Source organism: Patiria miniata, unplaced genomic scaffold (assembly GCF_015706575.1).
Source record: "Patiria miniata isolate m_02_andy unplaced genomic scaffold, ASM1570657v1 HiC_scaffold_24, whole genome shotgun sequence".
Classification (NCBI taxonomy): domain Eukaryota; kingdom Metazoa; phylum Echinodermata; class Asteroidea; order Valvatida; family Asterinidae; genus Patiria; species Patiria miniata.
Genome location: NW_024037063.1, coordinates 2,925,564 through 2,953,350, shown reverse-complemented (window position 1 = coordinate 2,953,350; position 27,787 = coordinate 2,925,564). Strand labels below are relative to the sequence as shown.

General features: G+C 39.7%; 1 protein-coding gene across 1 annotated transcript; it reads left to right on the top strand.

Annotated features, from left to right (window-relative positions):
- Positions 1 to 2,882: 2,882 nt before the first annotated feature.
- Positions 2,883 to 5,269, top strand: LOC119732549 (alpha-(1,3)-fucosyltransferase 10-like). Its single transcript, XM_038206112.1, is given in 4 exon segments — positions 2,883 to 3,016; positions 3,386 to 3,500; positions 3,610 to 3,839; positions 3,841 to 5,269. Coding segments are annotated over 4 exon segments (1,461 nt in total). The 5' UTR covers positions 2,883 to 2,929; the 3' UTR covers positions 4,870 to 5,269.
- Positions 5,270 to 27,787: the final 22,518 nt, after the last annotated feature.

Sequence of the window (27,787 nt, the reverse complement as noted above, 5' to 3'; positions counted from 1 at the left end):
TGCAATAAACCAAAGATAGACAAATACTTACAAAAGTCGATTAAACTGTGATTTTTAATTTACGCGTGATATTACTTAACGACTATAATTTGCGTCAAAAATGTACCAAAGTAAATCCCGTGAGGTGTATTTTTTATATTTTCATGACATACATAGTATGTAGAAGTATGGTGGCCCTGAAGGGACATCGCATATCGCAAACGTGTGCGCACACGTGTGCGATGTCGCAAAATTTATCGCGAATGTGTGCGCACACGTATGCAATGTCGTGAAACAATTCGCGAATATGTGCGCACACGAATGCGATGTCGCGAAATTTATCGCGAATATGTGCGCACACGTATGCGATGTCGTGAAATTTATCGCGAATATGTGCACACACGTATGCGATGTCGTGAAATTTATCGCAAATATGTGCGCACACGTATGCGATGTCGTGAAATTTATCGCGAATATGTGCGCACACGTATGCAATGTCGTGAAACAATTCGCGAATATGTGCGCACACGTATGCGATGTCGCGAAATTTATCGCGAATATGTGCGCACACGTATGCGATGTCGTGAAATTTATCGTGAATATATGCGCACACGTATGCGATGTCGTGAAACAATTCGCGAATATGTGCGCACACGTATGCGATTTTGTTTGCAATGTCGTGAATTTTATTGCATACCTTTGTCGCATACCTTTGGGGTGATGTAATTTTTGCGGGCAATTTGTTAGTGACCTAGGGAGTACGCAAGTGGCCCTGGTCCCATTTTGTATACCCAAGATACTTCAAGGCAGGAGCTTGGGTACCAGGCAGTTACATTTCAGCGTGGCCAAGGTCATACCAAACTAAACTTAGCCGTGTTATGGGCCCAAAACCTAGCCGCGTTCTTAGCCGCGTTCTTAGCCGCGTTCTCAACCGCGGTATCAAAATCTCAAACACATAGAGTAAAAGGTGGTTGCCTCTCTGTTTGTAGTGAAAGGATTTCTTGGACTTTCCCAACGAAATGTTAAAGTTATACAATAAATGTACTATTTTTTATGCTTTCATCTAACCGAACCTTCTATTGGGCACATCATATTTTGGAGGGGGCCAATTCGGTCCACTAATTAGCTGTTAATTAAGGCCCTAATGAGGAGTCTCCATTTTCCACTCTAAAAGTGCACAAAAGGGAATGCTGCTGACCTATAACACCCCTTTAAAACAAAATGTACCCCCACATAGTTTTATAAATTTGAATTTTTATTGCATAATCCATTTCATCCATCTACTGGGAAGATCAAATTTTGGAGGGGGCCAATTCGGTCCACTAATTAGCTGTTATTTAAGGCCCTATCGAGGAGTCTCCATTTTCCACTCTAAAAGGGCACAAAACTGAATGCTGATGACCTATAACACCCCTTTAAAACAAAATGTACCCCACATAGTTTTATAAATTTGAATTTTTATTGCATAATCCATTTCATCCATCTACTGGGAAGATCAAATTTTGGAGGGGGCCAATTCGGTCCACTAATTAGCTGTTAATTAAGGCCCTAATCAGGAGTCTCCATTTTCCACTCTAAAAGTGCACAAAAGGGAGTGCTGCTGACCTATAACACCCCTTTAAAACAAAATGTACCCAACATAGTTTTATAAATTTGAATTTTTATTGCATAATCCATTTCATCCATCTACTGGGAAGATCAAGTAATTTTATCTAGGTGGTATTATTAGCAGTTCGCAGCAGTTCATTTATCATTAATAGAACGTGCAGTTCATGTACAAATTGATCGCAACACCTGCAAATCACGGCAATTTAAATTTGCGTGCGCATATTTATTGGCTGAAATATGACACCACGTGAGTTTCAAACTTGCGCGCGCAAATTTCAAAGTTGCGCAAGTAGCAAGTTTGCGCTCGACAGGTTTATTAGTCAGACCCTATTTATATCTAACAGTACGTCTAGATTCCAAACTAGCTGCTACAACTCCCCAGTTCATTAGGAATTTTACTGAAAGGTATGCGACAAGGTATGCAATAAAATTCACGACATTGCAAACAAATTCGCATACGTGTGCGCACATATTCGCGATAAATTTCACGACATCGCATACGTGTGCGCATATATTCGCGATAAATTTCGCGACATCGCATACGTGTGCGCACATATTCGCGATAAATTTCGCGACATCGCATACGTGTGCGCACATATTCGCGATAAATTTCGCGACATCGCATACGTGTGCGCACATATTCGCGATAAATTTTGCGACATCGCATACGTGTGCGCACATATTCGCGATAAATTTTGCGACATCGCATACGTGTGCGCACATATTCGCGATAAATTTTGCAACATCGCATACGTGTGCGCACATATTCGCGAATTGTTTTACGACATTGCATACGTGTGCGCACATATTCGCGATAAATTTCGCGACATCGCATACGTGTGCGCACATATTCGCGAATTGTTTCACGACATTGCATACGTGTGCGCACACATTCGCGATAAATTTCGCGACATCGCATACGTATGCGCACACGTTTGCGATATGCGATGTCCCTTCAGGGCCACCATATAGAAGGACCTCACCGAGAAAACATCCCACATTTAACTCCGAATTAAGCACAAAACTGGAGTGTTTCGTTTTCAGTAACAATTCAATTTCGTCGTTTCAATCCCTGATTCATTTGCAGTCACTGAAATTGTTCCGAGATCTTCATTTTTTTCGGGTGTTAAATTTGCCGTCGCACTTGCAAAACAAGTCCATGTAAATCGGCAGATATTTTGTGTGGCCGATAGTTTACCGTAAAACCTTTATGCTGCCCTCAGGGCCAAAGTGAAAAGTCGTCTGGTACCTCAATTATAAACACATTTGTTGTGCACACTTTAAAAGTCTAAATTGATGTAAATAAGGAGGGTACCTGACCACAACGAAACTGTAAAGAAAGATGTTTCGACTTGGGCGTTGTAGATTGCGGAAGTTTTTGGCTCTTATTTTTGTGATTTTCTGCGTTTCCGTGTGCATCTTATTCTTGGTATTTATACACTATTGTGTGTCGTAGCATTAGGAGTATTTCTACAACATATATTTACTTTTCCTTTGTACTCAAAGAACGATTCCCAAACCTGGCCATCACTAATTTTTCCCTTCACTGTGTGAGTGTGAGTGTGACTTCATCGGCCATCAGAAAGTGATATGTCCTAAAAAGTCACATTTGGCAGGGAAAATATTGAAGCATTTACTGAGAAAACACAAATTTTCAGACCAGTCTCATAGGGTTTGTGCACAGGGTGACAAGGGATGTCCAGGTGTGGAAATCTTTCCCTTTAATTTTAAAACTAGTTATAAATATTTTTTTTAATTTATATTTTAATTTCAATATATAATTTATTATTTGTTTTAGGTGCTACAGTCATTTGATGAGGAGGATTTTTACTGGGATGATGGTGCCGTTGATTTTCAACAGCAATTTCAGCTGTCTGGTAATGCCGATTACGGTGGAAACATCATTGCACCAGGTAAGCCGTTATTCACTTGTTGGACCTATTCTATTATTCCCCTTGAAAGAGTCTAAAAAGTATTATTGTAATATTACAAATAATCTATCACATTTTCTCCTTTATTGAGATGGTACAGACCAACACACCAGGGATCACGTGAACGTCACCAACATAGACGTCAGAGTACCAATCATCCTTTGGTGGACTCCCTTCACTGCCGAGCGAGGCAAGGTCAAGGCATGCGGGGAGAACAAGTGTTTCTTCACCGTGGACAGACACTTCAAGGATCATCCCAAGACAAAGGTCTTCTTGTTCTACGGCACAGATTTCGTGCCCAGGGATCTCCCCTTGCCGCGGAAAAAAACACCACGAGTGGGCGTTACTTCACGAGGAGTCCCCTAAAAATAACTACATGCTGTCCCACGAAGAGTGCCTGACGCTCTTCAACCACACCAGTACTTTCAAGCGAGAGTCGGACTTCCCCTTGACCACCCAGTATTTGGAGAGTCTCTCCGATTTGACTAGTACGAAGTACTTGGTCCCCACAGAGTATAAGAGCGTCAGCGGGCTGGCTCCTGTGGTATACATCCACTCAGACTGCGATCCGCCGTCTGACCGTGACAGATACGTCAAAGAACTAATGAAATACATACGCGTGGATTCTTACGGGAAATGCCTACATAACAAGGATTTGCCAGTTAACCTTGTTGATCCCTTAACTATGCACAACAAGGGTTTGTATAAAATCCTGGCACGGTATAAGTTCAATCTCGCCTTCGAGAATGCAATCTGCAATGATTACATCACCGAAAAATTCTGGCGCCCTCTAATGTTGGGGTCGGTACCAGTCTACAGGGGGTCTCCAACGGTGCGTGATTGGCTTCCTGACAACCAATCAGCAATCATCGCCGACGATTTCCCGGGTCCCAAAGAACTTGCCGATTACCTGAACTACCTGGACAGCAACAATGAAGCATACGAAAACTTCCTGAATTTCAAGAAAGTCGGTGTAAAGAACCGCAAGCTCGTCAAAACCATGGAAGACAGAGAGTGGGGCGTGAATGATTACAATCGCCCGAACTTCATCGACGAGTTTGAATGCTTCGCTTGTAGACGCGTCCATGAAAATCTAAAACGTGCCTCATTAGGGGTACCTCTTAAGACCTTTCAAGCAAAGAAGGATCATTATGATTGTCCGAGGCCGAGAACTTACAATGACCAGAAATACTGGAGTCCCATAGAGCTGTATCTGCAGATGTATGATAGGGACAAGAACAAAGCAAAAGCGCTAAGGAAGATTGTCCTAGAAGGGCGGAACTTTTCTGTAACAGAATTCAATGAATTGGTATCACGTGAAACAGTTGGTTACAGGGATCATGCATTGTAATTTTTTTAACGCAAACCTTGAAAATGCACCTGTCTGTCCCATTTAACCTGATTTTAAATTTTCGTTTTGCCGTTTTCCAGGGTATTTTGGTGCTTTTGGTGTTATGCTAATGTGCATTGTCATATTCATGACAAAACTGTGATGACATTCTGGGCAGAAACTCAATGTCACAGCTATTTCATCACAAAAAGTTGCTAGAATTTTGGATATTTTGCTGTCGGAAATTTTCTTTTCTTTGGTGATTCATGGTTGTGTCGTTACATGGCAATAAGCCAATATAAGCAAACCTTTCTCACAAAACGTTTTCAATGGGCAAAATTTGAGTTTACAAGTTGAACAGAAATGACATCACAGCAACAGCAACCTCAGTTTTCCAAAAAAAAGCATGGAAACTTGTAAATATTTAAAGATGTGCACTTCTCAATAAAATTAACCAAAGGGAAATAAAAAATAATATGTTCCTAAGTAAAATTCATTGCATGGACCCTTTAACTTCAACAAAAAAAAACCATATGATATAGGAAAATCAAACGTACCTAATAATGTCAATTCTTACTTGAGCCTTATTTACTCGTATTACATGTACAACAGGATTGAAGGGTATTTTAACATTCACTTCAAAGGCATGTGATATTTTGGCGCTTTCTTTTGTATATTTTTGTATTGTGTTATTAAGTATTTATTTAATTAAATGTTAACAATGTACTGTTGGTGTTACGATTTCATGCTGACAATGCAGGCAGACGTGCTAAAGATGCATTGATGTATAAAGTGGCATGATTTAAGTCTAAAAAGTCTTTCCAGATACTTATATTTTGTTATGAATATTTTTGTAATGCCAATTATGTTGCCAAATGTTATATAGCTACATGTATAGAATAAAAAAAGTTAAAATGATCTGCAAATTTGTCTTTTTTATCTAGCATTACATGCTTTCATGTGCTGTTTCACCATGGATTTAAGGAAACACTATTTTTCTTTGTGTCCCTCGGAATTCCTTTGTATTTTTGAACAAAACAAATATTAACAGTGGTCTTTGATTCATCCTCTAAAAGTTGGAACATAGTTGAACTAAAAATCAGTTCACAACACCAGTTCATTTTTGTTCTCGAATCAATGAAATATAGGTCTCGTGAATAAAATAATTCTGGATATTCTTTTTGTATTTCTTTTAAAGCACATGGGCAGCTGGTGGCTGGTAGTTGTCCCAACTCTGCCTTACGGTTGGAGTGTAATAGCGCCCTCTTGTGGTCGTATGCGCAAACATACGGTCTAAGTTAAGTCCAAGAATCTAAGTTAAGAACTACTGCTTGTATACCAAAGCTGTAAATTGTTAAATAAATAACGGTGCGATAACCTTCACAAACACTCACGTAGTCATATTTCGAACAAGATCATATTGGGTCTATTTTTGAGCCGAGTTCTAAAAAAATACATTCCCAACAAACTGATGAATGTTCAAAAGTACAACTGCGTCTTCTTTACTTCAGCAGAATATAGAGAACTGGATGTGCCGCATTATTATCAAACCGTTTTTCGCGGCTAAATTACATATTTTAGGCATGTGAAGTAATAATTATCTATTTGCGATTACTTGCTAGCATTTGATCATTGATGTATCCACTATCCGGTCAATGCCCGCATATGGTCCAAACATATCATCATACCTAATCCCACTAGATTGAAACATGCAAGAGACTCGTTACATCTGTCAGTCATTCATTTTCTGGAGATATCAGCTTTCAGCTGTTGACAAAAAAATGACAGGCGACCTTTTTTTGGGGCCTGATTTCGATACACAGTAATTACTGTTCGTTTCATCAGTTTAGTCATCACTGAGCATAAGTATCGTCTGACCAACAGTTTCGGTTCTTCATCCTTTATCTTAAAGATGTACATCATGTTTGCTGTGCCCTTAAAAAAATCTACTTTTTTTCTCACGTTTTTTCAGCATGTGCATTTCATTTGAGGGATGTGTCCCTAAAATTTGGAGGCGTTTGTAACTCTGAAAAAAAAAATGGTATTTAGGTGGTTGTGTTTTTGTACACAAGCAGATCCACCCTGCCAGTAGACTGTTTCGAAATACATACATTATCGAGTCTATAGGGGCGGGAACCAGTTTACCGCAAGTTTAAAGTTTGTAAAGAATATCGTTCCTTGACTACACGTCGGCCGATATTTTCTTTTGACGTCTTATTTAAAAGCGAAGAACTTTTATTTTGCTTATATATAAAAAAATTAGCAACTATAAAACGTTGAGAGTAAAACTAAAAAAATAGCACTGACAGTCCATCTTTAATTTCTGCTTGTCTTTAAGAAGTACCACTAGCTACTTCTTGCGCAGTAAGATCTGTGTCTCGTGTGCTCTTGTGTCTATAATTTCACAGACTCCAGTCGCCAACTGCCAAACACGACTAGACTGCAGCCCGCGAAGACCCGCCGAGACACCGCAGAAATCCCAGGCGCTATTTGCGAGGTAACCCGATGATCCGTCCGCTTGTCTCTGTTACATCTTGCGGATTACAACGGCGAGTAGGGTTGCCGGGGCATCTTTTGTTGCCAAGAGCGACGGGTATTGCTCTCATTTGTAGAGAGAAGAAAAAAGAAGACTTTTGGAGAAAAAGAGAGAGACACGGAGAGAGAAGAAACCAGCAGGAAATGTTATAAGTCGAGTGCAGGAAGAAATCAAACTTGCTGAGCTCAGCTCCCGGTATGCTGGCGTCGGAGAATCATTAACCGCATCTTATCTTCGCCAGACGATGAGTTGCCATGGTGACGCCTCACCTAAATATCGCTCGACGCCCTTCATACGAGAAGACGAACCTTATTTACATATTTTTGACCGTGAAAAAATTCCTAATACTCGGGACTAAGATTACGTGCATGTATTTTTCACCCAAATGTACTTTTGAAAACTGAAATTTAAATCTTAAAAGATTCAGGTTTTTCCCTTCCCCGAGTTGATATCCCAACTTTTCCAAATGCCACAGTTAAAACTGTATTCACGAAAAATTTCTGAACAGTAAGTAATGAATAAATAAATTGCTAGAGATTTTATTTGCATCGTTCATAACATCTTTGATGGTTCATGACATATTGCTCGCTACATACACAAATTGGAGCGAGCATTTATTGACACGCGCTTGAATTGAATGAACGACTGACGACGGAGTCTAACCACTCACTATACACATGCACAATGCACCTGTCCAATGTCCAATCAACCTGCCGCACCAACTACACGCGTTGCAATGCAATGCACGCAATGCGCACTAATTGAACACACGTAACTCGTAACAGCTGGAGTCGCGTGGTAAGCGTTAACGCCATGATCTGAAAATCTCTGGAATTAAACCCTCCAAAAGCCCTCCAAAATGTCGCAGAAAAGCAGCAAACCGGAGAGGAAGTCGCCCAAGAATGTGGTCCTGTCCTCCGGATGTCTTGCATTGGCGTTAAGCCCGCTGCTCAAGAAAGATTCCGACGCGGAAAGTTTGAAATCTTCTTCGCACCACCACCACCACCGGAAAGTGGGCAAGGAATTGTTCAGGGATTTCCAGCGCGAGAACAAGCACAGCTTCTGGAACAAACCGCTCGCGGAGAGCGTCAAAGAGGTCGGATTCTTGGGCTTTCTGGAGCCTTGGGTCATCCTCATCAAGGGCAACGAGAAGGAGTTGGAATGCTTAAGAGAAGCCTACGCCAGGAGGGTCCTGAAACCGCCGAAAAATTTCACCATCGCAAATTTGGGTGAGTAAATGAAAATGTGTATTCATTGACGCAGATGACCGGTGGAAGAAAACGCAGTGTCTAGTGGTTTTGTTCACTAGGGGATTATCCGTTCCATTGTTACCATTGTTTGCTCCTTGATTGACAATTCGCACAAGCAGTTGGAGGATTCCCTCCCGGATGGCCCAAGTATTGTCCCTTTTATAGAGAGCTTAGCTCTTACTAAGAAAAAAAGCAGGCGATCCAAAGATTTTCTGGTTGTAGCTGGTGATTAAGCAGTTTGTTTACTTTTGCATTACCTTATATTTTTTGTTCGTAAATTAGAAAGTTTCTACTTAGTTCTTGGAATGTTTTTTATTTAAAAAAGGCACCTTAAGTTAAAATACATACATTTTAATGAAATGATTTTTTTTTTGTTAATTTGAAAATAAATAATATGTTATTCAGTCTGCTGTAAAGATGGTTTACTTGTACCAAATTAAAAAAATATTTTCTTGTTCTGCTAGGTTTCTCCGGTTAAAATAAATGGGATTTATTACATCTTTGACTAATATTCAAATTATGTGACTGGCAGATGTATAAATAAATAGTTTTTGAGACTTGAAGAAAAAGGAACACTACTTGTTTCCTTTTTTTCTCAAATGAATCTACTGTTGAAAAATTGGATTGTAGGTTATTCACTGTATGTAGCCGTGCCGCATAACTAGGGTTAAACTTCTAGGGGCGTACCAATTTTTCAAGGGGGCACTGAAGCCTTCAAAAACAATATACAGTTGCCTTCAGTGCAGGCAACTGTATATTGTTTTTGTGCAATTCAAGATTTTAAATGGGGGGGGGGGGGGGGGCACGGACCTCCGATGGGGGGGGGGGGGAGGACATCCCCTATGCCGTCTCTCCCCCTGTAGCCATAGTTACGCCACAGACTGTTTAATGCTGTGGGCTTACTTTTCTATATGGTATTACCTTGGGGTAGTACTTCAGAAAACCAGTTTTCTTTCGTGCAGTTGAGGTTTAAGCATATTTACAGATCTGTTATTAGTGTCCTTAAAAATGATCCAGTTATTTAAAATATATTAAATTGTTGTCCACATTATCCTCTAATTTTAATACAAGTTGGCGAAGTTTAAGATGTTAGTAACGCCTTAAGCCTAACCATGAGCCATGAATATGTCTTTAGGTCAGTCACTAAACAGATGTAATGTTTATTGATTTATTTGATTCCATCAGTTCGCTTCGTCAGTGTCGTCCCCTGTACAACAATAACCATGCAAGGTGCAAACTAGGTCGCGCAGCCACACTTCCAACAAACGGTATTGATTTTGGGTGTTCATATTCAAACTATAAACAAACATTGGAGAGGTTTGTTGTGTGTTATGCTGTCTGGTTTCTGTGGATGTGCACATCGCTGAATGAGAGTGTAATTGGGTATGAAAAGTCCTGATAAGGCTTCAAATGGGATTTTAGAATGTTTTGATAGGAATTACAGTGAGGGATTGGTGGAGTTGCTGGCAAACCAGTGAAAAAAAGATGAACCTCAATTTTTTTTTGGGGGGGGGGGGTTACTATCATAAATAATATATACAATAATTCCAAATTTGACTCGCGTCTGGTTTATTTTTTGTTCTCAAAAAGTTGGACATGTTTATATCCAAACATTTTTTTATTAGTAGAGAAAATCAAAACCGAAACAAAAGTCTGTTTTAAATGCAAATTGTGATCTTAAAACGGTGGAGTATGTAGGACCTCATCTTGAGACATTGTCAGAGAAGTTTGTGGGATGAGTAGTCATGGTTAAAGTTTGTCTGATTTCGTTGAAATGTGCTTTTTTAGTTTTACCGGTACTCAAAAGTTGCAGTTTTGATTCACATTGTAGGCTACATGGTGAAATGTACAGTCGTGTATATGTTGTAAGTTTCTTGCTATGCCTCCCGTTCAAGAACACTTCGATAAATAGAAAAACCCTCCTCAAAGTTTAGATTACGCCATTGTGCCAACTCCACACATCCATGTACATGTCAAGAATATTCATGAAACCAGTACGCGGCTACCTGGCAACAGTAGGCACCTGGGAACCAATAGAAAATGACACAAGAACCACGCCATTCAAAAAATTCTAATTCGCCGATAAACACTGGAGTTTTTATCTTATGGGGACAAGGAGTGTATTTGTTTGTCAGATTGGGCGACGGATTATTCAGTGCACGAACTTGTGCCGTTAATCCTCAATTGTAGGTTTGCGGTTTGTCCTTGTGTATATATGTCCACACAATTCCGGATTGGTACAAACTTCAAAGGTTCGTGACCAGTTAAATTATTTAAACAAACAACAGCATTTGACACACCTTTGGGTATCGCAATTACATGTAAGCTTTACAATTACTTGTAGAACATCTAAAACACATTGGAAACATTTCTTTTTTTTGGAAAATAGGCCATGGAATATCACAATATGTAGTCTTTCTTTTAGTTCATGAAGATAATATAAATATAAAGATAGTCGTATCTGTACTGTTCTTGTTTTCGTGTTGTTCCATTTTCTTAAAATATTCCTTGGCATAAATTTACATCATGAACACTTCTCTGTGTAATTAGTATGACTGCAAAAAACTTGTATTTTTAATTAACAACAACTTTTCTTTCAGTTCTGTATATATTTTTTTTATTTAACAAATTGTAAACAACATCTTTTTAAACCTCTAAAAGGAGTCTGGAAAATTCGCTCGTGTCCATGACATAAGAACTGGTGTAACCTCTATTTGCAGACCAAATATTTGGGGAAGGGGCAAAAGTACAGCGCCAAATGGACATCTTTAATAATCGTTGACTGATCACCCTCTTGTCTTTGATACCTTCATTATTGAATTATGGTTGACTCAAAATGGTTGCTAGGCAACCGGGAGTACACTTTTGGGAGACGGTCAACTCGTAGAGCACGCACTGACATGATAAATCTTCCGATGGGCACGCGGCGATCTAAACTGTCATCTGTATCGGTTCAGATAGCGTCGACTGGGATTATTCTGTAATTAATCATTAACGACGATGATATATGTGCACTCTCGAAAAATCCTTGTATTTCGTATTTACAACTTCTGTGAAAATGGAAGAGTGATTTATCACGTGCATATTTTTCTGTTCCTTTAAATAGTTCTTAAGTTGAAGTTCAATATTGTATCTACTTTACATGTAAGACTCCTGCAATGTGTCCAGGGATTTCAATAACACCTTGCAAAATTTGGCAGTATCCTCATCTGAAGCCGCTTCTTTTTCATCTCACATTCTGGGATCCGTTTCCTGCCGTTAAATGCCATATCTCCTTACAGTAAATTCACAGGTCTTGTTCACGCCGTCCGGTTGAGGGAATCCTTCACATTGCTGCCGTGAACTCTCCCCCTTGAGGATCGGTTGCAAGGAGCTGCCAGGCTGATCAAGTGATTTCTCTCCGAGATGTCAAAAGTCGACAGTCACGTTAATGAGCGCTAGAACTCCCGTCTCTGGAGATAAAACCCATGAGCAACTCCTCCACTAGTTATAATAGTCCCGGGCTTGACTTGAACTCCTTCTTGGGTTGTCTTGTCTGAGGTCTCTCCCATCAAAGGGAAACTTGATGATGATTATATTTTAGTCCTGCGAGGCTAGACGTTGACCTTAAGTATGAGAGATGGATGTAGTGTGCCGTATTGCATGTTTTTATGCATTAGATAGCACGATCCTGGAGATTCCCGGTCTGGCCACGGACCCAAAGGACAGGGCCTTAGAGAGGTGTTCCAATTTCCGGAGTGCACGACTTGACTACGCATTACCTTGATTTTTATACGGACTTTGTCAGGTCAATGACGGACATGTAAGAAGTGAACACTCAGCGCTCTAGTCAGGCGATTGAGAGAGAATTTTCGGAAAAAGAAGTTTGTAAATTTGTTTGTGATTATTCGGCAATTAGCTGGGATGGCCCTCAAATCCGTTCGACTTATTTCCAGTGGTGGGAGGAAAACCCCAGAATGATATTCTAGGGAAACCCATGGACTCAGGCAGGGACTGAAAACCCAATCCACATATTGGCCCAGGCAGGAATCGAACCCGTGTCACAGCGATGGAAGGCGAGAAAAGTACCACGACGCCAACCTGATCCCCTTTTGACATACTCCTAAAAATACGGATTGGCTGATTGTTTCAACCAACATACTTTTCGGTCACTGAGGTTTTTTTTCTTCACCTTTTTATATTACAAAGATGTATCACCTCTTAAAAGTACCGCTTGAAAATAAGAGAGTAACCAATCGTAATGTATTTTTTTCAGCTCCTGAAAAAGAATCTGCATGGTTTGTCCAGTTGGTCTAGCAAGCCTATGCTGGCATAGTCACGATGTAATTCAACCAACAATAATGTTGAATGTCGTTTTCAAGGGGTAAAAAAAAAGAAGAAATTGGCACCCGTGACTCATGCGCAATAACACACTATGGCAGGTGAGACGTGCGCTTTTTAACCCAGCCGTTCGGAAGTGATGCGATTTGCGTTCTCATCAGCGTCTTACACAATGTTTCTTGGCTCAGTTGTCATAATCACGCCGACTCGTGCTCGGTGTCCTTCGCTCGCGTGCACGCGCATCCTTAGCAACAGGACAGAGCGGTATCCAGAGAAGAGTGTGTCATCAGGTGCACATTGGTTGATGGTTGAGTGAAGTCAGCTCTTGGGAGGTTTATACCGTTGTCTGGTAATTTCCAGTGCTGGTCTTGAGCCGTAATCAGCATATTCTACTCGGTCATCTATATATTTGTGGTTGAACAAAGTCTGATCTTTAACCAAATCAAGTCAGTTTTGCATATTGTGTTTTGGAAAACAAAGACGTTAAAGGGAATATACATCATTTGCTTTTGCTGTAATTTTCAGAAATGGATGGAATTGGGGGGTTGGAAATATAAAGCAAATATAGTTACACTAACTTTTTGGAGGTTTTGGGTTCGAAAATGCTATAAAAACCAAGAAAAACGATAATTTTCCTATAGTCTGGTTCCCTGACTCCATATAAGAAGAAACAGAGCAGTTTACATACTTTGGGGGAATTGTAAGGTCAGGGAACCAGTCTAGCTGGCTCGTACACGTTTATAGGTGTGTAATCGATTGCAAACAAGTGCAATGGTCAATTGGGGCTAGTATTCGGCCGATCAGCGTTGGAAATTGATACAAAAATACCACTTTTCTTGAAAATGACAGTTTACCAGGTGCCATAATTTTACAGGATGCTTTAGACTGTCATTTACCAACATCCTGTTAAGGTATTTCGCAAAAACTTGGTAGTTTTATTTTTCGATGTTTGCAAATGTTGTATATTCCCTTTAAAGAATCAATTGGAAAGTAAAGACTGCCACTATAATGGCAGCAAATTTGGCAAAATCATATCTTTGGTTTTGTATAATTATGATGGAATCAGGATGTATAGACCCTAGCTTCCATAATTTTTCATGAGGCTTGTTGCCACAGTTTTGTTGAAGTTAAAAAAGTCTCATGAGGTTATTGTGTAGTGTTGAATTTTGAGTAGGCTTACATTTGCTGTTTGAGTTTCAATTTGTTTAAATTTTAAATTTTATTAAAAGTGAACATGCGGATGGTGAGAATTTTGTTTGTTTGCCAGAGCAAGTAAAAGAATCAATCATTTCACCCCCCCCCAAAAAAAAATAGGCTAGCAAGATTTTTTTTTTTAGGATTCAGCACCATTTCTTAAGAAAATTATGAATTGAGAAGCAAAATTTCTGAGAAACTTTAATTTTAGACCTTTTGACAGTTTTGAGCGGATATTAAATTCAGCCCGACATGCTGACATCACTCCTCCAAAGCTATGGATAATTTACCCTCCTGTTGATTTTGAATTAACTTTGAATCAACCAGCTTTAATTAAAAACGACCACAAATGCGATGGGTCGGGGAAACGAAAGTGACAGACACTTTGACAGAGTTATTACCATTATTAAAGTCGCTATCTATGATTCAACCCAGAGATAAAGTCCGAATGTAATACTTGATTGAACCCCCGAGTCAAGAAGATGATGGTGGTTTCCAATAAGCCAAGACAAGGGTTACTCACAGACTTACAGTCGAAGTTGTTACATTAAAAACAACCGGTACGTTAATGCTATTTGCCCAGCACTCATCACATCCAGTGTGGCCTTTCTACTTCTTTTGCAACATACCTACCTCTGCATTGTCATGAGTACACTTCTAAACAATCCTTGATTGCTAGGAACATCCTAGGCTTTAGCAACACAACACTGCAAGTATTGCTTCTCTGGAGAAAAAAAACTAGGTCATAAGAGGAAAATATTTAGCATGCACAGGGCAAGGAATCGAGCTGAAGGGCGACGGGCAAAACGACCGTTGTGACACTCGCAGTTTGCTTAGCTCTCAAGGTATCTCATCCAAACAAATTCACCAGGGAATTTATTGCTCTCCGGTTAAGTCAACATTTTCGTTTCAAGGGAAGGACAAAAAACGCTGGTTTCCCTTGTGGATTGGACGAGACTTAAAAAAAAAACTTGTTTCAGGAAGTTGGGAGAGTGAGTGGAGGAATGTTGTTGTTTCGCTCCAGATGAGTCTTGATGGTTTGCCTAAAGTGTTCCAATTTTCGGAGGAGTTCCAAAGACGTGCTTATTTTGTTAAATGATTGGAGACCAATACCTCTTTACTGATTTGGTGTTCGTGCACAAAATTATTCTAGAAACTCATTATGATTGTTACCTTTAATATCAGTTGATAAAAGATTCTGTCTAAAGCTCCACTTATTTCAGAGTCTGCAAAGGCCCACCTTTCAATGAATTATCGTTTTGGGAACCTAACAACAGCAGAAGTCCCTGAATTACTTTGTCATTCAGCAGTGAGCTGTTTTGAAAAACAACAAAAAATTGAAGAAATTATCCTACACATTACTTAAAGACAGAGTAGGAAAAGAGGAATAGATGTTTTTTTTTTTTAACAAGACACTTTTTTGAAGAACAAGTTCAAAACAAGTTGGGTTCAAAACAAGTCAGGTTTTTGCTTGACCGATCCCCTTACTTACAAGTCCGAGCACAGACACGGGTCGAGGAATTCACTGAAAATGCATCAGTACAAGGCAAATTGACTAAACACTCAAGCCGTTTCTCACCTCCAAAAGGCAAATTGGAATTGTTGGGACTGCATTGACCCCTTGTTTCACAGCCCTTGGGGGGGGGGGGGGTTCACTTCTGTGAGTGGGAGGGGGTCAGTGCATACGGAATTGGACACTTTCACTTCTCAGGATCCTGCCTAGCAGCTGTACAGCTGAGATTGAAATGGTAATCTTGTTTTTTAGAGTTCACATTTTGACTAAAACCTGTCAAAAGTCGCTGGGATGTTCGAGATCTCACCTCTCTACATTTGGTTCTCTGAAACTGAAACATTCTTGTTTAAATTTGTTCCTTGGAAATTCTTTTTAAATTTTTGTTAAATGAGCAGTGTACTGAAAGTATTAAATTCTTTCCAAAGTCAGTACATTTAATTGATTAAACTTGAGTATAAAAAAAGAGGCTCACCACAAAATTAGTGAAAGAAATTGCAAGTTGAGAAATCTGTTATTCAATATGTATCGGAATTTCATTGACCCTGCTTCACATAATGCCATCGGGAACAAATCCCCTGAAATCTACCACAAGACCAATATTACCATACATGTACATGTGGGTGGATTTTGATGGACTTGGTACAGATGGCTCGTCTGCCGAAATGGGGATGGATTTTGATGGAGTTGAGAAGGTTAGGGTTAAAAGTAGGTTGTAAAGTTGGTTTTGGGTCCCTGATCCCATAATCTGGAACCGGTTCCTGACATCAATGGACAGGCACCTGGGTACCGGGTTCCGATGCACAGCCCTACTTATATGTAGGAAAAAAATCCCCCCCCCCTCGAAAAAAGAAAAAGAAAAGTAGGGGCCTACAACACATGAAGATATATAATACCTCATTGACAGGCTCTTGCCAAGCGCAGTGGTCATTGACTGCCAAGCTTAACTAAACCCTTTTGATGATATTCTGAGCCATTCTTTTTCCTCTCTTTTTTGACACTTCTCATTTGTCGCCTCTGCAGACCTACCGTACATGGCTCATTGCCCACTGATGGGACCGTACATCAGTCCATTTTTGTGTGTTCCTTCGGCAGCTCATCACGAGCGCGGTTGTTGCACCGGATATTGTGCATGTAATTACGCATTTCACCGATGTGCTCTTAAGTGGCTTTTCTGGATGTGTGTGTATGTGTTCATCAGTTGCTCAGATTTAAAAGTCAGGCTTCCAGCTCAAATTTTAGTTTAGAATAGCATATATGTCTAGAAATTGAAACAAAAAGGGAGATTGCTTTTGGCAAAGACCACAAATTGAAAGCATGTTTGTTCACAGTCTTTCTGTGAACATTGCATGCCTCCAGAACATTTTAATTCAAAACAAAATGTTAAGATATTAAGAAATTTCAAATACAATCAATTCAATTTTCTGGAATTTCCGACCCTTGACATAACTGGAAATGTGGTTGCATTGAGTTTTTGCCCCCAAATTTGTTTAGTTTAATTTTATATTAATTATTAAAAATGAAGAAAAAACTGTTGTGTATACATGCAATGTATTCCCAATAATTTCAAACCTAAATAATACCAATTACAATAATTCTGTGGATGCATTTCACAGAAAATGAATATAATTGGTTCGAAAAATATTCATATTTTGGGGTGCATTTCTGTTTTGTGTATTTGGTAACTCGTGACTGGCTGTACGTTGTGAATTCAGTGTCTTGATAATTTATGCACAGAGACAGTGCTCAGTGTGAACAATTAAGCCTGAGATCAGTCCCTCGCAATCCCCCTCCCCCTGGAGATTTACCGGGCAGTCAGAAGGTGTGAATCAATTCATGGGAGTTCCCCCCACACTCAGAGCAGCTAGTCTAATGGTCGTTAGCAAGCCATCCCCTTGTGACTGCAGTATAGTCCTTGATAATTCATTATCATTCCCCGTCAATTAGGATAAAGGATTGGAGGAATGCATAATGCATTAATGTGCATGTTGACGTGTCATCTAAATAAGGATGAAAAATGTTTGGGGTAGTGTACCTGCAGATATTCATACCGTACATTTGATTGCTCAGATACATGTAGGTTTATGTGTCATAAGCAGGTTACTTGCCAGCATATGTAGGATTAAAAACAAAAGGCTTTTCACAGATTTGTAATTTTATTTTGAAAGATAACTTTAAGTCTGTGGGTATTTGTAGTATTGTTTGTTCACTGTAGTAAAAGTATCCTTTGCAAAATCATTGTAAATAAGCAGTCATTAAAAAAACATAACCCTAACTGTCACAGGATTGATGCATTGTGTAATGGTCTTAAGCTATACCTTACAATAGGGAGGTTTCGCAAGCGAACAGATACGCTTACACTTACGTTTAGCTATCCATATCCGTTTTTTACTTACGTGTAGCGAGCGAGATATGCATGTCGTCTGCACGTATGACGTCATACGCCACTCACTATCCGCTAAACGTGCAGACGACACGTATATCTCGCTCGCTACACGTAAGTAAAAAACGGATACGGATAGCTAAGCGTAAGTGTAAGCGTATCCGTTCGCTTGCGAAACCTCCCTATTGTTTGTGCTTATCCATGCGCCTAGATTATACTAGAAATCATCCACACTGCTTCCGGATACCATCCAGACTGCCCCAACGTGTCTAAAATGAGTTTGAGGATTTTGAAGGATTGAAGCAGTGGTCACCCACTTATCCCTCATCTGAATACATTTAAGGAAAAAAAGGATGATTTTGGAGGATTGAGGCTGAAACCAATTTTTACATGGTGGCAGTTGGAGGATTGTTCATCATTGACAGTGTTCCTCGCCAAAAGGGCCTATATAGGTGGTTAATGTCAAAATCTAAGTTGTGAAGGTCAAAATGCTCTTATCGCAGCCAATATGCAGAAAATATCAGTCGTATATTTCCGCCATGTCATATTGCAAGTGTACATGTACAGGAGGTATTACCATATCATACATAACTCTACCACAAAACCCAAACCACATTAACAATGTATAGCGCACCAGTGTCGCTAATCCAAAGCAAATAATTCATTATGTAGACGCACACATGTGTGCATTTTAACAGTCGTGTGATCTCGGCGAATACCCAACAAACGTTTGTATGAAAGCAACCACAATTTATTCTCCGGTACAGCAGATCTGCATCCCCCCTACAAAGAAAAGAACGCTTTCATCTTTATTCACCCAGAAGTAATTTTGGAGTCGCCGGGCGTCGGCTGGCTGGCTGATGGGTATCCCTGGGGAGTTTTATTGGGAGAAAAAGAGAGAGGAAAAAAAGAAAGAAAAACCTTCACCGAGTATGAAATTCAAGGCCATTGATAGCTATTAATAATGGATTGAATCGAAGGTATGGATTCCCTAAGGCGCGGGAGCTGTCGACGTGGGTTTGTTCTAGGTCTTTGTGATGATGGTGATGCTGTGCGAGGTATCGTTGGTGATCTGTTCGATGGTTCAGGAGAGATGCCACGCCTGAAAGTTGATGACAAAATGAGGTGGAAAGCTTGGATGAATGCATGGCTGTCTTGGACCTGTTGCTGCAGTGTTGCGCCGTAAAACGCAAAAGACATGAACAGATGCAAATGAAAATTTGTAGTAGATTTTTAATTAGCTTCACCCAAAAAGCTACAGCAAGAAATATTACTTTAACTTCAGTCCTCGCAACCAACAGTACCAGGAATTTTATCTACATATTCACATCAGCTGAGATACACGTCTATGTATTTATTTACATGTAACAGATTATGCTGGTGGGTGGAACAGCTTCATACTGATCATGGACCTTTTAAAAGTAAACACATGAAATTATTCTGTTATTTCCCATATGAAATTTTGGAATCAGGCCTTGTCTGTGAAATATCCATGTTCGATTTTAATCTAAGGCTGACTGTTATCAATTTTGATAAAATCCAAATGCAAGATTTTGGACCATTTTCTCAATTGTTTAAGGAGTTGCAGAGTTTTGGATTTTAGATGATCCAGGCATCTTTCTTGGCAGTCGTGAAAATGTGTTTAATATAAATTGTGCATTCAAAATTCATACGAGAAATTGATCTTGGAATGAGAAGGGACTTGGAATAATTTGATTATGCCGGCAACCGGCTGGCACGCCGTGAAAATCTTTAATTTCTTCAGCCAACCAGAAATTGAAATAAATACACAAATAAACACAGCTGTCCAAGTTTAATCCAAATGTTCTTCCTTTGCCCTACACTGTACTTCTACAGCAGTTGACAGACATGTACCTGCATATATTCAGTATTTTATTCTTGTAACTTTTTTCTGAATATTAAAAAAAAAACTGCATAAAATTGTAGGTTGTTTTATACCGTGATCAGAAATATTTTGTCCACCTCAATCGAGGACAAACCACCTGCAGAAAAACTGCTTATCGCCGGCCGTAGCTTTAAGAAAACACCACTCTTGAGTACCGGCTACGCTGGTCTCTTCCTGTCCGTGATTGGTTGTGTAAATTTGCTCTGCGCGACGCCTGCCGTCATCATCGCAGCGATGTCCGTTTGTTTGTTAGCGTGGCCATTAGCCAGTCTGATGAGCTGTCTGTGCGAGCCCACACATTAAAACCTCCCGAGATATGGCTGATAACTGGCTCTGGGACCAGTGGGGCCTTGGGTGTTGGGCCAATGGGTCTAGTGATGATGAGTAATTTGTTTATTGAAGGGGGAAAATTGGGGGCGGATCAGACATTGTTAAAGTGGGCGGATTCGTGTACACATTGTATTTTGATTGTAATTTGTTTAAGTTCAAACTAGGGCTGTTCATTTTCAAATAATTTTGTATTCAAGCCAACTTGGGCATGATTGAATTTTCAATTTTGAAATGCATTAAGTCAAACATATGCCAGCCTTAACTGGTCGCCAATCGGAATTCGTGTGCACCTTCCCTTGTTGAAAATTGACTAGGAGCTTGTAACAGTTTAGCAGAATGGCTGATATTTGACCAATTTTTAGAAGAAATTTGAGGTATTAATATCCTTCATGGAAGCTCGCAAATCATGCTTGAAAGTAACATTCAGCAAAAGTGTGGCACTTTACAAACAATAAATCCACACAACTTGTTACGTTTTTCATCATCTTCTTGAGACAGCTTATTTTACATTTAAACAAAATATTTGAATCAAAAACAAAAATGGTATTCGGATATTTGGTTGAATGGTTGGTGACCGAATATTTGAATATTTGGTATATTTGGCACAGCCCTAAATAATACCTCACTTCACCGAAAACCATGTACACTCAACTTCAAAAAGCTGACTGTCAACTTCTGTTTAAAACACCCAAAACTAGTGCAATAAATCCCCTCTCACCTTTGCGTTATTCTAACCAGGGGAATGGAATTGAACTTGACAGCGTTATCACCCAGTAGGGAATCCAGCAAGGTAAACAAGCCTGCCCATGGGGTCACTTAACACCCCAGCATGGTTCAAATTGCTGCATTTAAAATGGATCCGCAGTGGGGCAGTAGCTGGTCAAATACCTCTATTGTGTGTACAGTTTGTTTTTGGTCTGTACACAGACTGTTCAGAACAAACTACTCCGAGTGCATGAACAATCTATGAAAGGCACACTGGGTATTACATGCGTCTGAGCTTTTTCAAATTGAATGTAATATTTATTAGGCTATTATCTGATTCAGATTCAGTTAATTGTATTCATCATGAAGGTCATGAAATGCTCTCCCAGTCACATAGAAAAAGACATTCAAATCGTTGGTCTGCATTTCTCCAAAGCAGTTGTTTTAAATTGCTGAAGCCCAGTTTTCTTTTAAATACTTCTTATGCACTGTGAAATAACAATGAAAACTGTTACCATTCAAAATCTTCTATCATTTTTTTTAAAGTTGGGACTAGTTTTCTTTGATTCCGAATTGCAGTTGATGAAGCATCGGTTTTTACATTGTAAATGTATCTGATATACATGTAAGTAAATGTCGACAAATGTTAAGGGCACCCCTCCCCCTGCAGAAAGAAAAGTTGGAGATATTGAAGCATGAATTTGAAAAAATAGAAATGTAATGCGTATTCCTCTACGGATGCTTCCAGGAAGTTTCTGGAAAGAAAAACATTCCCACTAATCCCAAAGCATTTTCACACCTTTTGCCTTTCTTCGTTTCACTTCACACATTCCCTGGTGTTGATACTAGAGATCCTTTTCCAATTCCTCTAGTCTGGATGGTATGCCTGCCCCCCACATTAGAATAAACAAACATGTCCCCACCACGAGGTCAACATCAGGTCGATGGAGTGTCAGCTCATCAAACTGACTAGTCTTGCTCTCCAGCAGGGCTTGAAGTCACATGATGGATAGTCGCGATGCTGGATCACATGCGAATCTTCACGTAGGCACAAGTTTTTACGATATTTGTTCGGTACAAGTGGTCTATCATCGACAGTCTGTGCAAGTCACAGCATTTTCAGAATACAAAGTTTAGTTTGGAAAACCTGAATAGTCAAGCAACCTATTTTTTCAGTATCAGAAAACTTTTTGAAAAATCAATGAAAATTTGCCTCAACACTAAATGTTGAAACTGGATAATGTTTTTTAATTAGTTGTTAAGAGACAAGTTCAATTTAGTTGTGTTATTTGTTGCTTGTTGCATCAAAAGTTGTAGTGTTCATATGTATCTGCAAAATACATGAGCAAATCCTAATTATCTTTGGTTCAAAATAAAAGCAGGCACGGTTTCTTAAACAAAACTTTGGTGGTCACTGCATATTCCTAAAACTTTTGTTGCTTTGTAACAAAAGTCTTGAGAAATATATCTGGGGCATCAGAACCACAGCTGAGGTTGATGATTCAAATTACATGTAGGGCAAATATTTGTTTCAAATTGATGAATGGATCTTACACATTTATGAATTCATAACCGAATCTGCAACCCAAATGATTGCATCCTCAAATAGGCTCATCAATTTGAAACTTGTGACGCACCACACGTGCACCAGTTACAAGGAGTCATAAGATTCAGGACAATCAGTCTTGGAAAATGTAACCTGACTATTTCCCCTCGGTCATTAAAGGGAATATACAACATTTGCAAACATCGAAAAACAAAACTACCAAGTTTTTGCGAAATACCTTAATAGGATGTTGGTAAATGACAGTCTAAAGCATCCTGTAAAATTATGGCACCTGGTATACTGTCATTTTCAAGAAAAGTGGTATTTTTGTATCAATTTCCAACGCTGATCGGCCGATCAGCGTTGGAAACAACTGGCTTTTTTTCAAATACCGGCCCCAATTGACCATTGCACTTGTTTGCAATCGATTACAAACCTATGAACGGGTACGAGCCAGCTAGACTGGTTCCCTGACCTTACAATTCCCCAATGTATGTAAACTGCTCTGTTTCTTCTTATATGGAGTCAGGGAACCAGACTACAGGAAAATGATCGTTTTTCTTGGTTTTTATAGCATTTTCAAACCCAAAACCTTCAAAAAGTCAGTGCATCTATATTTGCTTTATATTTCCAACCCCCCAATTCCATCCATTTCTGAAAATTACAGCAAAAGCAAATGATGTATATTCCCTTTAAACCAGGATAGGAATCCCAGGAAGCCAGACCCGTTAATTAGCTTGGGGAGACAGCATTCCTAACTTTGCGTCGACATGGCCAGCCATGCAAGACGGATGAATGTGCAGCAGCACGTAGCGACGACGTGACAAGTTTGTGCAACATTAATTCCCGGTGACGAATGGCCTGCTCAGTGGGGCAGGGCGGTCTCTGAACTGGTTAATAGCTGTGGATTTGCACTTTGGTTTAACAAGTTTTTCCTCTTTCCTCAGAAAGAGGTGAATGATTTGGCTATGCCGAGATTTTGTTCATAAACAACTGGACACTCACTCAGTCGTTCAAGCACACGAGTATCACCTTGTGATGTTTCCTCAGAAGTCAGTTTTAATATTTTTTGGCAATTCAACATTTATAGATGAGAGCTAGACTTTTGTAAGTGTTGGAGGTGTCTTTAACCCTGATCCCTGTGCACTTTTGATTTAGACAACGGTTTACAGTTCCCTACAAGAATTGACACACCAAGCTCAGATGCAAGAGCTTCGTACATACGTGTATGTCTTTGATAATTTATTTGATTGCTGTCCCAGCCCCTTTCTGTTTCATGCACAAATAACACTGTACAGGCCCAAACATTCCTGCGATGTTACTTGCAAGAGAAAAACAACCAGTCAAACCAAGTCTGTTTAATTGGCATGGATTTACTTAGAATTTACAAGGCCTTGATAAATTATGACTTGGGGTCGGTGAAAGTTTATTTTGATCAAGAAATACATGAAGTGATTTATAAGATACGTGTAGAGTATAAAATGTAAATGGTTAGGATCATTATAACTGTGATAGTACTTTGGTATATAGTTTTAAGAATTTTCAGTTTGGAAGTCAAGAAACTCGAGCGAAGAAGTACAGTGTACAAATAGTACGTGTTCATGTACAATGGACAGAAGTGTGCTTTATGCTTCCAGACAGTTCCTGTTAATGTCGGTTCATGCTGTCACTGTTGATTTTTAATAATTCCTTCCTCCGTTTCAGAGGACTTTAAGACCATAAATCCGCCCACCAGCAAGAACAAGGAATTAAAAAAAAGCTCCCTAACAGTTGTGGCTGTATGTTGGTTTTTATAGACACGCGGGGAAATTGGCTTTCAGAGGGAAGGACGGACTAAGTAAACATGTCGCGGGGCGAAAAAAAAAAGAAGGATTCCCTCGATTGATTCTCTTGCCTCTGTTGCCATGGAAACCTGGTTGCGTGTTAGTCAAGAAGAAGAAAAATGAGGGAATTAGCGAAGCATGTTCGGGGCGGGGATGGATTTAGCGAAATTGGCACGTTGGGGATTTTACGTGACAAATTGGGCAATTGCTCAAAGCAGGATGAGTCTGCCGGGCAAAACGATATCATGATTCGATTTGAGATAGGGGATGAACGTTTTTGTCCCTTCTGCCATTTTTTCATCTTCTCGGAAGCATGACTCAGAACATTTAGACATTACTGGAGGGGGGGGGAGGGAGGGCACTTTGAAAAACTGTTCAGTTTAATGACTGTGATAAGTGATTGCACTTTAGATGAGTACCAGACTAGTGGAGAGACAACCCCCCCCCCCTCCCACCCCTCCCCAAAACGTGACCTTACATGAGGTGATTCAGATAAGTGGTAGCAATCCGTTTCCAAGGTTTTCTTAGGCCATCCATTGTAATGCTAAGCAACTGTACTTCTGCACAGTTACATGAGACGCCTAGTGTGTATCAGGTTTACTATTAGTTTCGTATATGGGGAAAACTCCGAACGTCGTCGGATCGTTGATCACTGGCCAATGCAGTGACCAACGCTGATCACCCTCAAGTTGTCCAAGACCTTCAATTAAATTGCAAGTGTGGTCAAACATTTTCAATAATTCCTGTTCCCATTGTCACACACAGTGGTCAGCATTGTAGTTAATTTACTAAGGATCGACAGCTCAACCAAGTTGTACGTTTAAATATTTCCTCCATGGTTTTAACAAAAATTTTAATTAATGATTGCTTGACACATAAACACAATTTGTACATGTGCACAATCATCTTACCCAATTTATTTATATGATTTACAATGTAATACGTTATTTATATATTGACTTATGCTTTTGTAAAGGCCACTTATTCCTGTACTGGGTTTCATTAGTCACATTCATTAGTTATTCATGAATGCAAATGTATGCATTAAAATAAAGATAGAGCACTCGGAGCCCAATCAGGCCACCATCGTAATGTGCCCCCGTGGCCCCTAATCCTAACAACTTCTAAGCCCGGATCGGGTTTCCGATCCTGATGGACGGGTCCAATAGCCCCGTAGGGAGGGGTAATCCCGGCTAGGTTTTCGGGATAACTCCTTGATTGTTCACACACTTAAAAAAAAAACTAGGGGAACCGGGGAACGGAGTACCGGCGTTTGTGGGTTCATCGTTGATCCGTCTGCCAATAACGGCCCCGGGGTATTATGGGACTTAGGTCGAGCGTGGCATGACTAAGATCATCGAGGTACGGGGAGCAGGGCATATTGCTCGTACCAATACGTGAAAGAGGAGCGTATATCTATGACAAGGAGACCCGATTGGAATGAAATCTCTGCGGCTGAAGTTTTTGAAAAAGAAAATTGCTGTCATTTTTAAATTTGGAAGAGTTTTGAGAATCACCTTTTGAGGTTTTGTGAGGTGAACTGTTTAGGGCTAAATTTGGTGAATGTGGATCATTTCTGTTCACTTAAATTCTTTTTATATAGGCCTAATTGTCCATTACAACTGTTATGTTTCATTTCTAAAAAGGTTACTCTCCTCTTAATGGCAAATAGAATTTAAAAAAATACAACCATAAAGCATGCATGTAGCTTGTAATGGCTTGCCTTTACAAAGGACAGACACCATCATTTATTTTTTAAAAGGCTAAGAATAAGATTCACTTTTTTATGAGATGGAATTTTACATTGTGGAGATGCAAATTTAAAAACGTTTGCAATGGTAAGCGGTCATGGGTTCGAGTCCCACCCGAATAAGCTTGTGAATTTTTTTTCACAAGTCCTTGGACAACACTGAGTTTATAGTGTTTATAAAAAGACGTCACCAAAAAAAACCCCACAAAAACACTATAAAAAAGAATAAGAGTTAGTTAAGAATCAGAGTTGTATCTTTGCTTCAAAATTTGGGTGTTGGAGTTTTTAAATAATGAAAAGAGCTCAGAAATCAGAACTTCTGTCCTTGCAAACATCCTTGCGAGCATGAAGTCAGATTTCCAAATGCATCATGTTTTACTGTGCTAAAGGTATATAGGTGCAAACCACACTGCACATGTGCGTGTGACCTTTCTTGGGTTAATGAGCGTGTTATCAAAATGCAATTACCTCACGCTGAGCTACTAGAGGCTACCAAATCTAAAAAACTCTGATAGTAAGGGAACACTCGAGATTACATTTATGCGATGATTAGATTAGATTAGATTTAGCGGGATCCTTCCCTGGAGGGCTATATTAGTGTCTGATGACCATGCAAGAAAGAAAAGTTGACTTGGGCATTAGGCCTACAATCGATTCATCGCTCAAAAGATTAAGGATACAAATTTATTCATGCACAAAATCAGTGGCCTGCAAAAAAACTGGAAAATCATGACAAAAAATGTAAGACATGCCTGCTAACCCCCCTCCCCCCTTGCCAGCTACCCCCCTCCCCCTCCTCCTCCGAGACGAAACTGGATCAGCCTGTGAAAATGGCTGCCGTAGTAGCAGGTTCCAATTCCTTGAGAACTTCTGGAACTAGGTTTCATGTGGAGATACACGAGTACAGTTTCTGGTTTTCGCCTTAATATTTATATTTATAACCAGAAATAAGGCTAAAGTGAACTTCAGAAACGAGTCTGAATGTGGCTTTTAAAAAATCTCGCACGACTTCTCAAAGTCAGCTGTATTTACATGTCGTCAGGTGTACCACGAAGTGACATATATGGACTGTGTGCACGTAATACATCACTTCGTGGTGTGACCGACCATGTACATGTATGTCAGGACAAAATGTGCTGCGGCTTTCGCCAATTTTTGTCAAATTTCAAATTGGACTGATATTCAATCCACCTAAACCGCCATGCTCAAGTTAAACCGGTTAAAACTCCAACAGGACCGACGTTTCTTGCATGCGCATATTTGGGCCATGCAGTAATGGCATGCACACACAAAAATACCCAGAAGTTTTTGACAACGTGTCTTGGTCTTTTGTCAAGCATGTGACCAGCATATGCCCCTTCCAAATGATTAATGTCAGGCCACACCGACGAAAAAAAAAAAAAAATTTAACAGGTACAATGTTCATTTATTGTACCCCTCGAAACGGCACTATGGCCATTGATATGCGGGATGAGATAATAGAATTATGGATTTTTTATGAGTCATTGTCCAGAAAAAGCCGACATGCGATTGTACAAAATCCTCGGGAAATCCTTGCGACCCACTTACCGCTTTTTACCTCTCAAAAGCCCCTAACCTAGATTTTTGTAGATTACATGCGTTGGATTGCAAAATTCAATTTGAAAGTGGATTTCAACATGCCCTTGACGATTCAAAAAAAAGGGG